Source organism: Zosterops lateralis (assembly GCF_965231275.1).
Source record: "Zosterops lateralis genome assembly, chromosome: 4".
NCBI lineage: Eukaryota > Metazoa > Chordata > Aves > Passeriformes > Zosteropidae > Zosterops > Zosterops lateralis.
Window position 1 is genome coordinate 73684530 of NC_139765.1, and position 15563 is coordinate 73700092.

A 15563-nucleotide genomic window follows, 5' to 3' on the forward strand; every position below is an offset into this window, starting at 1 on the left:
CCCCCACATTCCCATGTCCCCACATCCCCATCAGCCCCTCAATGTCCCCCACTGTCCCCATGTCCCCTTGTCACCTCCATTACCCTCTCCCTGTGTCCCTGTGTGTCCATGTCCCCAATATGTCCCCATGTTCCCATGTCCACATATGTCCCCATGTCCCCATATGTCCCCTATATGTCCTCATGTCCCCATGTCCCTATATGTCCCCATGTCCCCCATATTGTCGTCCCCATGTCCCCCCTGTCCCCGTGTCCCCATGTCCCCTCCTGTCCCTCTGTCCTTGTGTTCCTGTGTCTCTGTGTCCCTCCTGTCCTGTCCCTGGGGTCCGGGGGGGGTCACACATGGGGTTCTGGGGATCAGATATAGGATATGGGAGGTGCATCCATGGGGTGCTGCGTCTGTGGGGTGCCTGGGCTGTGTCCATGGGGTGGATTTGTGGGATGTGTCCATGGGGTGTGTTTTATCCATGGGGTGCTGGGATGAGGATGTATCCCATGGGGTGTATCCACTGGGATGAATCCATGGGGTGTGTTTCATCCATGGGGTGCTGGGCTATATCCATGGGATGTATTTTTTGAGGTGTATCCATGGGGTACATTTCATCCAGGGGGTTCCAGGGGTCAATCCATAGGTTCTATTTTTTGGATGTATCCACTGGGATGTATCCACAGGGTCTGTTTTATCCATGGGGTAAATCTATGGGGTGTATTTTTGGGATGTGTTTTATCCATGGGGTGCTGGGGGTCAATCCATGGGATGTATTTTTGGGGTGTATCCATGGGGAGCCAGGGTGTATCCATGGGGTGGATTTTTGGGATGTATTTTTGGGATGCATCCATGGGGTGTATCCATGGGGTGTGTTTTAACTATGGGATGGATTTTTGGGATGTATCCATGGGGGTGCTGAGGGTCAATCCATAGGTTGTATTTTTGGGGTGTATCCATTGGGGTGTGTTTTACCCATGGGGTGCCGGGGGTAAATCCATGGGGTGGATTTCTGGGATGTGTCCATGGGGTGGGTTTTATCCCAGACTGTACCCATGGGGTGTGTTTTATCCATGGGGTGGATTTCTGGGGTGTATCCATGGGGTAAATTTTTCGGATCTATCCATGGGGTGGATTTTATCCTGGGCTGTACCCATGGGGTGGATTTCTGAGCTGTATCCATGGAGTGCATTTTATCCCGGGCTGTGTCCATGGGGTGGATTTTTGGGATCTATCCATGCGGTGCATTTTATCCTGGGCTGTATCCATGGGGTGAATTTTTGGGATATTTCCATGGGGTGTGTTTTATCCATGGGGAGGATTTCTGGGATCTATCCATGGGGTGTATTTTTGGGATCTATCCATGGGGTGGATTTTTGGAGTGTATCCATGGGGTGTGTTTTATCCCGGGCTGTATCCATGGGGTGGATTTATTTTTGGGATCTATCCATGGGGTGGATTTCTGAGCTGTATCCATGGGGTGCATTTTATCCATGGGATGGATTTTTGGGGTGTATCCACGGGCTGCACTTTACCCCGAGCTCTCCCCATGAGTTCCCCACATTCCGCCCCCCCCCCCACCACCACCACCACCACTGTCACCGTTGCCACCCCTGGAACCCCGGTGGCCTTTGTGACACCACGGCCACCAGCACTGTGTGGCCTCCCCCTCCCGCGGCCCGGCGGTGTCACTTTGTCACCAGGGCTGCCACCACCACCATCCACCCACCGCCGCCCTGCACACCCGGGGGGCTGAGGAGGGGGCAGAACCCCCCGAGAGCCCGAGGAGAGCTGGGGGAGCTCCTGGAGACTCCACCTGTCACCTGTCCCCAGCCTGTCCCCGCAGGATGGCTGAGTGCGGCGGAGGGACCGAGCCCCTCCATCGGCGGGACCCCTCGGGCCGGCGCGCCCCCGCCTACAGCTTCGGCCTGAGGGTGGGGGGTCCCGAGGGGCCGCGCTCCCCCGGCCCGCAGTACCTGGTGCCCCCCGGATTGACCGCGCGGGGCCGAGACCGTGTCCCCGCCCCTTGGCCGGCCGCCCCAGAGAGAGGCGCGGCAGGAGCACACCTGGGCCAGGTGAGGGATGGGCGGGGCGGGGGTGGGATGGGGTGGGATGGGATGGGATGGGGTGGGATGGGGTGGGATGGGATGGGGTGGGGTGGGATGGGGTGGGATGGGATGGGATGGGATGGGGTGGGGTGGGGTGGGATGGGATGGGGTGGGGTGGGGTGGGATGGGATGGGATGGGGTGGGATGGGGTGGGATGGGATGGGGTGGGGTGGGATGGGGTGGGATGGGATGGGATGGGATGGGGTGGGGTGGGGTGGGGTGGGATGGGATGGGGTGGGGTGGGATGGGATGGGATGGGGTGGGATGGGGTGGGATGGGATGGGGTGGGGTGGGGTGGGGTGGGATGGGGTGGGATGGGGTGGGATGGGATGGGATGGGATGGGATGGGGTGGGATGGGGTGGGATGGGATGGGGTGGGGTGGGATGGGGTGGGATGGGGTGGGATGGGATGGGATGGGATGGGATGGGGTGGGATGGGGTGGGATGGGATGGGATGGGATGGGGTGGGATGGGGTGGGATGGGGTGGGATGGGATGGGATGGGATGGGGTGGGATGGGGTGGGATGGGGTGGGGTGGGGTGGGTTGGGGTGGGATGGGGTGGGGTGGGGTGGGGTGGGATGGGATGGGGTGGGGTGGGATGGGGTGGGATGGGGTGGGATGGGATGGGGTGGGGTGGGATGGGGTGGGGTGGGGTGGGATGGGGTGGGATGGGATGGGGTGGGATGGGGTGGGGTGGGGTGGGATGGGGTGGGATGGGGTGGGATGGGGTGGGATGGGATGGGGTGGGATGGGATGGGATGGGATGGGGTGGGATGGGGTGGGTTGGGGTGGGATGGGGTGGGTTGGGGTGGGATGGGATGGGGTGGGATGGGGTGGGGTGGGGTGGGATGGGGTGGGTTGGGGTGGGATGGGATGGGGTGGGATGGGGTGGGGTGGGGTGGGATGGGGTGGGGTGGGATGGGATGGGATGGGGTGGGATGGGGTGGGTTGGGGGTGGGGATGGGATGGGGTGGGATGGCGGGGTGGAGGGATGGGGTGGGTTGGGGTGGGATGGGGTGGGATGGGGTGGGATGGGGTGGGGTGGGATGGGGTGGGATGGGATGGGATGGGGTGGGATGGGGGGACAGGCCAGGGGGGATGGAGGTTGAGCCCCCTCGGCCCTTCCCAGCGCCACTTCCGAGCCCGAGAGAGCCGCCAGGGTCACCACGCCCTCCGCGCCCGCCTGCTCCGTGCGCTCCCGCAGCTGCGCCCCCAGGACCCCGCAGACCCCAGGTGAGATGGGGGGGAGTGGTGGGAGCCCCGGGGTGGGACCCCCGACATCCCATCTGAGCTGGGACCCCCAACATCCCACCTGGGCTGGGACTCCCGTTATCCCACCAGGGTTCAGACCCCATTATCCCTCCTGGCCTGGAACCCCAAACATCCCACCTGGGCTGGGACCCTCATCATCCCATCCGGGCTGGGACACCCGTTATCCCACCAGGGTTGGGACCCCAACATCCCACCAGGGCTGGGACCCCGTTATCCCACCTGGGCTGAGACCCCCAACATCCCACCAGGGCTAGGATCCCTTAATCTCCTCCAGGGCTGGGACCCCATTATCCCATCAGGGTTTGGGACCCCATTATCCCACCTGGGCTGTGACCCCCTAATCTCCTCTGGGGTTGGGACCCCCATTATCCCATCTGGTCTGAGACCCCCAACATTCCCCCTGTGTTGGACTGGGCTGGGACCCCATTATCCCATCAGGGTTTGGACCCCCATTATCCCACCTGGCCTGTGACCCCCTAATCTCCCCCAGGGCTGGGCTGCAACCCCCACCTCACCCCTGGGCCAGGACCCCATCACCCCCTGTGCTGGGCTGTGCCCCCCATCTCCTCCCGGGGCTGGGATCCCCCATTCCCCAGGGCTCCCCAGGACCCCCTGGCTGTGCTGGGAGGGGGGTGAAGCCCCCCTGAGCCGTGTCCCCCCCAGGCCCTGCCAGCTACCAGCTGCCGGCCGTGCTGGGCCCCCGCCAGGTGATCAAGACCTCGGCCCCCCAGTACAGCTTCACCGGGAGAGGCCCCAGCATCTTCGACGACAAGGAAAAGGTGGGGACAGGGGGGCCAGGGGGTGGGATTTGGGGTATCAGGGTCAAGGGGGGCTGGGGGAACTGCAAAAGGGACTGGGGTGTTGGGATTTGGGGTAGCAGGGTCCTGGGGGGCTGGGGTGCTGAGTGTGGGGTGCCAGGGGGACGGGGGTTTGGGTACCAAGGGTGTGGGGTGTCAGGGGGTTGGGTGCCAAGGAGTCTGGGGTGCCAGGGGCCTGAGGGGTTGGGGTGCCAGGGGTCCAGGGAGTTGGGGTGCCAGGAGTCTGGAGGGTTGGGGTGCCAAGGATGTGGGATGAAGGGGGTCTGTAGGATGGGGTGCCAAGGCTGTGGGGTGCCAGGGGTTCCGGGGGTTTGGGGTACCAAGAGTGTGGGGTGCCAGGAGTCTGGAGGGTTGGGGTACTGAGGGTGTGGGGCACCAGGGTCCTGGGGGATTGAAGTGCTGAGTGTGGGGTGCCAGGGGGACGGGGGTTTGTGGTACCAAGGGTGTGGGGTGCAGGGGGTCCAGAGGGTTGGGGTAGCAGGGTGTGGGGTGCAGGGGTCTGCATACCAGGGTGTGGGGTACAGGGGGTCTGAGGGATTGGGGTACCAGGGTGTGAGTGCAGGGCTCTGGGTACCAGGGTGTGGGGTACAGGGGTCCGGGTACCCGTGTGTGGGACACAGAGGGTTGGGGTACCCGGGTGTGGGGTACAGGGGTCCGGGTACCCGTGTGTGGGACACAGAGGGTTGGGGTACCCGGGTGTGGGGTCCCGTCGCCCAGGGGGTCACACCAGCCCCCCATTCCCCCCGCAGACCCCCGGACCCAGCGAATACAACACCGTGGACACCAACGTGTACATGGCACGGGCCCCCCGCTGCACCATGGCGGGGAGGACCCCCCTCGGCCCCAGATCCGACACCCCCGGGCCCAGCGACTACACCCTGCGGGAGGTGAGCGGGGACGGGGATGGGACAGGGACAGGGATGGGGACAGGGATGAGACAGGGATGGGGACAGGGATGGGGACAGGGACAGGGATGGGGACAGGGATGAGACAGGGACGGGGACAGGGATGGAGACAGGGACAGGGATGGGGACAGGGACAGAGACAGGGATGGGGACAGGGATGGGGACAGGGACAGGGACGGGGACAGGGACAGGGACAGGGACAGGGATGGGGACAGGGACAGGGATGGGGACAGGGACAGGGACAGGGACAGGGACAGGGACAGGGACAGGGACAGGGGACAGGGTGGGAACAGGGCCGGGGACAGGGATGGGGACGGGGACAGGGACAGGGACAGGGGAGAGGGGACAGGGACAGGGATGGGGACAGGGATGGGGACAGGGCCAGGGCCAGGGAGGCACAGCATGTCCCCTCACACCCCCGTGTCCCCGCAGGGCCACAAACAAGGCCCCACGTTCGGCATACGCTACTCGGACGCCGTGATCCCCGTGATGGACTCGCCGCCCTAGGGCAGCTGTGGGGCCGTGGGTGGCACTGCCAGCCTGTGACAAACACGACCTGCAGCAGCAGCAGCAGCAGGACTGGCTCGTTCTCTTTGTGTCCCTCTGCGCCGCACGGGAGGGGCAGGGGGGACCCTAAAGTGCCCTTTGGTTGTCCCAAGGGAGATCCTGGAAAGGCCACCCATGGAGGGGGAGCCCACAGTGGGGTGGGATGTGCCGGAGTGAGGGATGAGGGGTGTGCTGCCAGCCCTGTCCCTGCTGCAGTCCTGTCCCATCCCAGTATCCCACCCCATTATCCCATCCCAGCCCATGGAGCCCATCCGATCAGTCCCATCTCATTATCCCATCCCATCTCATCTCATCCCATGGATTGCATGCCATGGGTCCCATCCCATTATCCTACTATTCCATTTTCCCATCCCATCCCATGGATCCCATCCCACGGATCCCACCCCATTATCCCATCCCATCCCATTATCCCATCCCCATGCCATGGATCTCATCTCATTATCCTATTATCTCATTATCCCATCTCATGGATCCCATCCCATGGACCCCATCCCATCCCATCATCCCATCCCATTATCCCATCCCATCCCATTATCCCATCCCATCCCATGGATCTTATTTCATTATCCCATTATCCCATCCCATGGATCCCATGGATCCCACCCCGTTATCCCATTATCCCATCCAGGACCTCTGTCCACGGGGGCTCTGGGGCCACCAAACAAGGAGGGGACACATGTCACTGCCACACCCTGGGGACTCCCCCCGCTCTGTGGGGGCAGGACACTGTTGGGGGGACACAGTGTGGGGTTTTGGGGACAGGAGGTGGGATTTGGGGAGCAGAGCCCCCGGGCATCACCTGCGAGTGTCCACAGCGAATGAGGGACCCGGAGAGGGGCCACCACCGTGTCACCCCCGTGTCACCCCCGTGTCATGTCACCCCCGTGTCACCCCCCGTGTCACCCCCATGTCACCCTCATGTCACTGCTCTGTGTCACCCCCGTGTCACCTCCGTGTCACCCCTTGTGTCACCCCGTGTCACCCCCGTGTCACCGCTCTGTGTCACCCCCGTGTCACCCCTCGTGTCACCCCCGTGTCACTCCCCGTGTCACCCCTCGTGTCACCCCCCGTGTCACCCCCGTGTCACTGCTCTGTGTCACCCCCGTGTCATCCCCATGTCACCCCCATGTCACTCCCCGTGTCACCCCTCGTGTCACCCCCGTGTCACCCCCATGTCACCCTCATGTCACTGCTCTGTGTCACCCCCGTGTCATCCCCATGTCACCCCCATGTCACTCCCCGTGTCACCCCTCGTGTCACCCCCCGTGTCACCCCCATGTCACTGCTCTGTGTCACCCCGTGTCCCCCCGTGTCACCCCGTGTCCCCCCGGCGCGGCCTGTCCCGTGCCCGTTGCCCCGGGCTCAGAGTCCGCGCGGAGCCTCCCGCGGGCAGCGGGCACCGGGCACGGGGCCAGGCCGGGCCGGGCTCGGGCGGGTCCCGGCAGCTCCGGGGGAGGCGCGGCCCTGCTCGGGGGGAACCGGGGCTGGGAGCAGCCGGGTGTCGCTTTGCGGGGTCACCGCTGTGTCACAGCGCGGGGCCGGGACGGGGATGGAGGCCCGGACTCCTCTCCCCAGCCTGATCCGCAAGAAGAGGGATGGGGAGCGCCTGGAGGACGCCGAGATCCGGAGCTTCGTGCGCGGAGTCACCGAGGGCAGCGCGCAGCAGGGACAGATCGGTGCGGCGGGGACAGCGCGGGGACAGCGCGGGGGGGACACGAGGGGACAAGCCAATGGGATGTGGCGGGGAGAGCGGGCAGAGCCGGTGGGAGTGACACAGGGGCACAGGGGACACACAGGGGCACAGAGGAGTGACACAGGCACAGGGCAGTGACACGGGCACAGGGGACACACAGGGACACAGGGCAGTGACACAGGCACAGGGGACACACAGGGGCACACGGGACACACAGGGACACAGGGCAGTGACACGGGCACAGGGGACACACAGGGACACAGGGCAGTGACACGGACACAGGGGACACACAGGGACACAGGGCAGTGACACAGGTACAGGGCAGTGACACAGACACAGGGCAGTGACACGGGCACAGGGGACACACAGGGACACAGGGCAGTGACACAGGCACAGGGGACACACAGGGACACAGGGCAGTGACACGGGCACAGGGCAGTGACACAGGCACAGGGGACACACAGGACACAGGGCAGTGACACGGGCACAGGGCAGTGACACGGGCACAGGGCAGTGACACAGGCACAGGGGACACACAGGGACACAGGGCAGTGACACGGGCACAGGGCAGTGACACGGGCACAGGGGACACACAGGGACACAGGGCAGTGACACAGGTACAGGGCAGTGACACGGGCACAGGGGACACACAGGGGCACACGGGACACACAGGGACACAGGGCAGTGACACAGGTACAGGGCAGTGACACAGGTACAGGGCAGTGACACGGGCACAGGGGACACACAGGGGCACAGGGCAGTGACACGGGCACAGGGGACACACAGGGACACAGGGCAGTGACACAGGTACAGGGCAGTGACACGGGCACAGGGGACACACACGGGCACAGGGGACACACAGGGACACAGGGCAGTGACACGGGTACAGGGCAGTGACACGGGCACAGGGGACACACAGGGGCACAGGGCAGTGACACAGGTATAGGGCAGTGACACGGGCACAGGGGGACACACAGGGACACAGGGCAGTGACACGGGCACAGGGGAGTGACACAGGCAGAGGGGACACACAGGGACACAGGGCAGTGACACAGGCACAGGGGACACACAGGGGCACACGGGACACACAGGGACACAGGGCAGTGACACGGGCACAGGGGACACACAGGGACACAGGGCAGTGACACGGGCACAGGGCAGTGACACGGGCACAGGGGACACACAGGGACACAGGGCAGTGACACGGGCACAGGAGACACACAGGGACACAGGAGGTCCCAGCAGTGGCAGGGACAGCAAAGGAAAGTCCCGGGGTGTCCCAAGGGATCCTGGGCAGGGGGCACGGCTGGGGGACCACCCTGGGGGGACAAGAGGGAGACCCCAGGACATGGCATGGAGACAAAGTTGGGGGATCCCCTGGGGGTCTCCAGGATGTGGCAGGGGGCGTGGCTGGGTGGGCGACCTGGGGAGGACACTGAGGTGGCCCCACGTGTCCCCAGGTGCCATGCTGATGGCCATCCAGCTGTGGGGCACAGGCCAGGTTGGGGACAGGGCACAGAGGAGGTGACATGTGTCTGGCCGCTGTCCCCAGGTGCCATGCTGATGTCCATCCAGCTGTGGGGCACAGGCCAGGTTGGGGACAGGGCACAGAGGAGGTGACATGTGTCTGGCCGCTGTCCCCAGGTGCCATGCTGATGGCCATCCAGCTGTGGGGCACAGGCCAGGTTGGGGACAGGGCACAGAGGAGGTGACATGTGTCTGGCCGCTGTCCCCAGGTGCCATGCTGGTGACATCCAGCTGCTGGGCACGGGTCAGGTTGGGGACAGGGCACAGGGGAGGTGACATGTGTCTGGCCGGTGTCCCCAGGTGCCATGCTGATGGCCATCCGCCTGCAGGGCATGGGTCAGGTTGGGGACAGGGCACAGGGGAGGTGACATGTGTCTGGCCGCTGTCCCCAGGTGCCATGCTGGTGACATCCAGCTGCTGGGCACGGGTCAGGTTGGGGACAGGGCACAGGGGAGGTGACATGTGTCTGGCCGCTGTCCCCAGGTGCCATGCTGATGGCCATCCGGCTGCGGGGCATGGGTCAGGTTGGGGACAGGGGAGGTGACACTGGACATTGTCCCCAGGTGCCATGCTGATGGCCATCCGCCTGCGGGGCATGGAGGCGGGTGAGACGCTGGCCCTGACCCAGGCCATGGCCAGCTCTGGCCGGACACTGGCCTGGCCGCCCGCCTGGCACGGGCTGCTGGTGGACAAGCACTCCACCGGTGGCGTTGGGGACAAGGTCAGCCTGGCCCTGGCCCCCGCGCTGGCCGCCTGCGGCTGTAAGGTGAGGGGGACACCGGGGATGGGGACAGGGGTGTCCCCGTGTCACCACACCCACCCGTGTCCCCCCTCCAGGTGCCCATGATCAGCGGGCGCGGGCTGGGCCACACCGGGGGCACCCTGGACAAGCTGGAGGCCATTCCCGGGTTCCGCGTGTCCCAGAGCCCCGAGGAGGTGACAAATGAGGACACCGCGGGCACCCCCACACCCTGCAGGGCTCCAGAGGGGTGGGGGGGGACAATGGGGTGACAATGGGGTGGCAATGGGGTGACAACGGGGTGGCCATGGGATCCGAAGAGGGGGCAGATGCCATTTGGGGTATGGATGGGGTTCAGGTGCCAGTGGGTTGTGGGGTCCCAAAAGGGTGCAGGAGGAGATGGGGGTGCCCTTGGGGTGCCCTGAGGGTGTCCATGGGGTGCCATGGGGTGGCAATGGGATGTGGGGTGCCTGTGGGGTGCTGATGGGGTCTGGAGGGGAGGGGTGGGTGCTGATGGGGTGCCCGTGAGTTTGGGGTGCAGATAGGGGGGTCAATGGGGTGTGGATTCCCATGGGGTTTCAGTGGGGTGTCAGTGGGGTGTCAATGGGGTGCCACTGGGGTGTCAGTGGGGTGTCAATGGGGTGCCACTGGGGTGTCAGTGGGCTGTCGATGGGGTGTCTATGGAGTGGCACCAGGATGTCAGGGGGTCATCAATGGGATGTCAATGGGGTGCCTGTGGGATGTCACTGGGGTGCCACCGAGGTGCCACTGGGGTGTCAGTGGGGTGTCAACAGGATGCCCATGGAGTGTCAGTGGGTCATCAATGGGATGTCATTGGGGTGTCACTGGGGTGTCACCAGGGTGTCATTGGGGTGTCAATAGGGTGCCCATGGAGTGTCAGTGGGTCATCAATGGGATGTCATTGGGGTGTCACCAGGGTGTCAGTGGGGTGTCAATAGGGTGCCCATGGAGTGTCAGTGGGTCATCAATGGGATGTCACTGGGGTGTCACCCAGGGTGTCAGTGGGGTGTCAATAGGGTGCCACCGGGGTGTCAGTGGGTTATCAATGGGATGCCACTGAGGTGTCAATGGGGTATCAATAGGGTGCCACCAGGGTGTCAATAGGATGTCACTGGGGAGCCCCCAGGGTGTCACTGGGGAGCCCCCGGGGTGCCACCGGGGTGTCAATGGATGTCACTGGGATGTCACTGGGGAGCCCCCAGGGTGTCACTGGGGAGCCCCCGGGGTGTCACTGGGGAGCCCCCGGGGTGTCACTGGGATGTCACCGGGGTGTCACCGGGGTGCCCCGCGGCACGGTGCCCGCAGATGCAGCACATCCTGGCGCGGGTGGGCTGCTGCATCGTGGGGCAGAGCGCGGAGCTGGTGCCGGCAGACCGGGTGCTCTACGGGCTGCGCGACGTCACCGCCACCGTGGACAGCCTGCCGCTCATCACCGGTACGGGCACGGGACACGGGGACACACGGGGACACACGGGGACACCGGGACAGGCGGTGACCCCTCTCCTTGGCCCGGCCCAGCCTCCATCCTCAGCAAGAAGGCGGCGGAGCGGCTCTCGGCGCTGGTGCTCGATGTGAAGTTCGGGGCGCAGCTCTGTACCCCACCCAGGAGAGCGCGAGGGAGCTGGCACAGAGCCTGGTGACACCTCGGGGACCCCTGCCCGCTGTCCCCTCCCGCTGTCCCTGTCCCTGCCTGCTGTCCCTGTTCCTCCTTGCTGTCCCTTGTCCCTGTCTGCTCTCCTTCCTTCTGCCCCTGCCTGTCCCTGCCTGTCCCAGCTTGTTCTCCGTGCCCGCCCCATCTCTGTCCCTGCCCATTGTCCCATTGTCCCTGTCTCTGTTTGTCCTCCATCCCTGCCCTACCTCTGTCCCTGTCCCAGCTTGTCCTGCAACCCTGCCTGCTGTCCTTTGTCCCTGTGTGTTCTCCTTCCCACTGCCCCTGCCTGTCCCTGCCTGTCCCTGCTTGTCCTCCATCCCTGCCCCATCTCTGTCCCCACGTGTCCCCATCCCTGCCCTCTGTCCCTGCCTGTTGTCCCTATCCCTACCTGCTGTCCCTTGTTTCTCCTTCCTACTGCCCCTGCCTGTCCCTGTCTCTGTCCCTGCTTGTCCCCTACCCCTATCCCTGACCCCATGTGTCCCCATCCCTGCTCACTGTCCCCACCTGTTGTCCCTGTTCCTGTCCATCCTTGTCCCTGCCCGCTGTCCCCGCTTGTTGTCCCTGCCCCTGTCCATCCCCCTCCCTGCCCACTGTCCCTGCCTGTTGTCCCTGTCCCTGTCCATCCCCATCCCTGCCCGCTGTCCCTGCCTGTTGTCCCTGTCCCTGCCCACCCTCCTCGCCTGTCGTCCCTGTCCCAGTCCATCCCTGTCTCTGCCCGCTGTCCCCGTCCCCGCTGTCCCCGCCTGATGTCCCTGTCCCTGTCCATCCCTGTCCCTGCCCACTGTCCCTGCCTGTTGTCCCTGTCCCTGCCCACCCTCCCCGCCTGATGTCCCTGTCCCTGTCCATCCCTGTCCCTGCCCGCTGTCCCTGCCCGTTGTCCCTGCCCCTGTCCCTGCCCGCTGTCCCCGCCGGTCCCCGCCACGGCCGCGCTGTCCCCGCGCAGGTGGAGGTGGGCACACAGCTGGGCATCCGCACGGCGGCCCTGCTGACCCGCATGGAGCAGCCGCTGGGCCGCGCCGTGGGCAACGCGCTGGAGGTGCTGGAGGCGCTGGAGTGCCTGGAGGGGGCCGGGCCCCCCGACCTGCGGCACCTGGTCACGGCCCTGGGTCAGTGCCACACGGGGGGACACGGCGGGACACGGGGGGACATGGGGGGACAAGGGAGGGAGGCCCCCCGACCTGCGACACCTGGTCACCGCCCTGGGTCAGTGCCACACGCAGGGACACGGGGGAGGAGGACACAGGGGTCCTGTGTCCAGTCCTGGCCCCCAATCTCGAGGTCCCCCCAACACTCTCTGTCCCCTCCTAAGCCCCTCCTGGGATCCCGTCCCCCTCCCCTTCCCCCCGCAGGGCCGAGGAGGAGTGAGGGGGCGCAGAGGGGGAGAGTTTGGGGTCTCCCCCTATGGGGGTCCCAGCCCGTGTCCCGGTTTTGGGGTGGAGCAGGGGGGCAGTGGGGCGGTATTTGGGGTCCCAGCCCTGTTTTGGGGTGAAGCAGGGGGGCTGTGGGGCCGTGTTTGGGGTCCCAGCCGTGTTTTGGGGTGCAGGGGGGATGCTGCTGTGGCAGTGCGGGCTATGGGGCGGTATTTGGGGTCCCAGCCGTGTTTCGGGGTGCAGTGCGGGCTGTGGGGCGGTATTTGGGGTCCCAGCCCTGTTTCGGGGTGCAGGGGGGCTGTGGGGCCGTGTTTGGGGTCCCAGCCGTGTTTCGGGGCGCAGGGGGGATGCTGCTGTGGCAGGCGGGTTGTGGGGCGGTATTTGGGGTCCCAGCCCTGTTTTTGGGGTGAAGCAGGGGGGCTGTGGGGCGGTATTTGGGGTCCCAGCCCTGTTTTGGGGCGCAGGGGGGATGCTGCTGTGGCAATGCGGGTTGTGGGGCGGTATTTGGGGTCCCAGCCCTGTTTTGGGGTGCAGGGGGGATGCTGCTGTGGCAGTGCGGGCTGTGGGGCCGTGTTTGGGGTCCCAGCCGTGTTTCGGGGTGCAGGGGGGGCTGTGGGGCCGTGTTTGGGGTCCCAGCCCTGTTTCGGGGTGCAGGGGGGGCTATGGGGCGGTATTTGGGGTCCCAGCCGTGTTTTGGGGCGCAGGGGGGATGCTGCTGTGGCAATGCGGGTTGTGGGGCGGTATTTGGGGTCCCAGCCGTGTTTTTGGGGCGCAGGGGGGATGCTGCTGTGGCAGTGCGGGCTGGCGGCGGGGGCCCAGCAGGGCGGGGAGCGCCTGGCGCGGGCTCTGGACGATGGCTCGGCCCTGGCCGCCTTCGAGGCCATGCTGGGGGCGCAGGGGGTGCCCCCCGACACCGCCCGGGGGCTCTGCGCCGGGACCCCCGCCCAGCGCCGCCGCCTCCTGGGCGAGGCCAAGGTCTGCGAGGAGCTGCCCGCGCCGCAGGAAGGTCAGGGGGGACCCAAACCCCAAACCCCCACACCCCAAAACCCCTCACCCCAAACCCTGTATCTCTTCACCCCGTATCTCTCCGGGGGGCTGAGGGTCCCCATACCCTGCGCCTCAAGGGTCCCTGATTCCCAATCCCATGTTCTGGGGGTCCCCAAACCCCCCTCCCCCACACTCCTGGTGTGTTCCCACTGTGTCCCTGATTCCTGGGGGATGCCCCTGTCCCCCCCTGATCCTGGTTTCCCTCCTTGTCTCTGTCCCCCCACCATGTCCCTGTCCCCCCATCACATCTCTGTCTCTTCCCATGTCCTGTCCCCCTGACCCCCATGTCCCCAGGCTGGGGTTATCCCCGTGTCCCTGTCCCCTGCCCCATGTCCCTGTCCCCCTCATCCCTGTCCCCCCATGTTCTGTCCCTCTGACCCCTGTGTCCCCCAGGCTGAGGTTATCCTCATGTCCCTGTCCCCCTGACCCCGTGTCCCTGTCCCCCGGTGTCCCCAGGCTGGGGTAACCCCTGTCCCCGTGTCCCCAGGCTGGGTGCAGCAGGTGCGGGCTCTGCCCCATGTCCTGTCCCTGTCCCCCGGTGTCCCCAGGCTGGGGTAACCCCTGTCCCCGTGTCCCCAGGCTGGGTGCAGCAGGTGCGGGCACTGCCCCATGTCCTGTCCCCGTGTCCCCAGGCTGGGGTAACCCGTGTCCCTGTCCCCAGGCTGGGTGCAGCAGGTGCGGGCACTGTCCCATGTCCTGTCCCTGTCCCCAGGCTGGGGTAACCCCTGTCCCTGTCCCCAGGCTGGGTGCAGCAGGTGCGGGCACTGCCCCATGTCCTGTCCCTGTCCCTGTCCCCAGGCTGGGGTAACCCGTGTCCCTGTCCCCAGGCTGGGTGCAGCAGGTTCAGGCTCTCCCGGTGGCGCGGGTCGTACACGGGCTGGGCGCGGGCCGGGACCGGGCCGGGGAGCCCATCAACCCCCGAGTGGGCGCCGAGCTGCTGGTGGGCCCCGGGCAGCACCTGCGGGCAGGTGAGGGGACCCCCGACCACCCCCGCGGAACCGCGCAACGACCCCCTGGCCCCCTCCCCAAAATGAGCCCCGGCTGAGGGTGCACCCCGCTATCTGGGGGGATATCTGGGGGATATCTGGGGGGATATTTGGGGGTACCAGAGCCCCCTGACGACCCTGTGTCTCTCTCTCTCCGGCCAGCCCCAGTTGGGGGGATATCTGAGGGAATATCTGGGGTACCAAAGCCCCCCGGTGACCCCCATGTCCCCTCCCTCAGGCCAGCCCTGGTTAGGGGGATATCTGAGGGGATATCTGGGGGATATCTGAGGGGATATCTGGGGGATATCTGGGGGATATCTGGGGGGATATTGGGGGTACCAGAGCCCCCTGGTGACCCCCGTGTCCCTCCCTCAGGCCAGCCCTGGCTGTGGGGATATCTGAGGGGATATTTGGGGGATATCTGGGGTACCAAGCCCCCCCAATGACCCCCTGTCCCCCCCAGGCCAGCCCTGGCTGCGGGTGCACCACGAGGGCTCCCTCAGCGCGGAGGGGCGGCGGGAGCTGCAGGCCGCGCTCTGCCTGGGCCCGGAGCCCCCCCGGGACCCTCCGCCGCTGGTGGCCGAGACCATCCTGCCCTCGGGGCCCGTCCGCGGGCCGTGCCGGGACTCACAGGACTCACAATAAAGCGCAAAGGTCGCGATATCGGGGCCATATCGCGATTCCCCCTCCCGCCAAAAGTCTGAGGGGAGCGGCGCGGTGGCGCCCCCTAGCGGTGAGAGTGAGGGAGCAGGACACGCCCCCTGGAATTGACCACGGCCCTGTATTGACCACGCCCCCCTCGCACTAACCACGCCCCCTTGGATTGACTATGTCCTTTCATTGACCACTCCCCTCGTATTGACCACGCCCCCT

At 65.8% G+C, this 15563-nt stretch overlaps 2 protein-coding genes across 2 annotated transcripts; both read left to right on the forward strand.

The window, feature by feature from the left end:
* Positions 1 to 1832: 1832 nt before the first annotated feature.
* Positions 1833 to 5596, forward strand: CIMAP1B (ciliary microtubule associated protein 1B; the record flags this gene model as incomplete). Its single annotated transcript, XM_083860648.1, has 5 exons — positions 1833 to 1957; positions 3224 to 3327; positions 4030 to 4145; positions 4934 to 5071; positions 5522 to 5596. The coding sequence occupies 5 exons, from the start codon at positions 1833 to 1835 to the stop codon at positions 5594 to 5596; spliced, it is 558 nt and encodes a 185-aa protein (XP_083716774.1).
* A 1491-nt stretch (positions 5597 to 7087) lies between these two features.
* TYMP (thymidine phosphorylase) lies at positions 7088 to 15445 on the forward strand. Its single transcript, XM_083860099.1, is given in 10 exon segments — positions 7088 to 7332; positions 9440 to 9642; positions 9714 to 9812; positions 10942 to 11071; positions 11155 to 11217; positions 11220 to 11272; positions 12231 to 12393; positions 13433 to 13663; positions 14532 to 14672; positions 15154 to 15445. Coding segments are annotated over 10 exon segments (1392 nt in total). The 5' UTR covers positions 7088 to 7205; the 3' UTR covers positions 15336 to 15445.
* Positions 15446 to 15563: the final 118 nt, after the last annotated feature.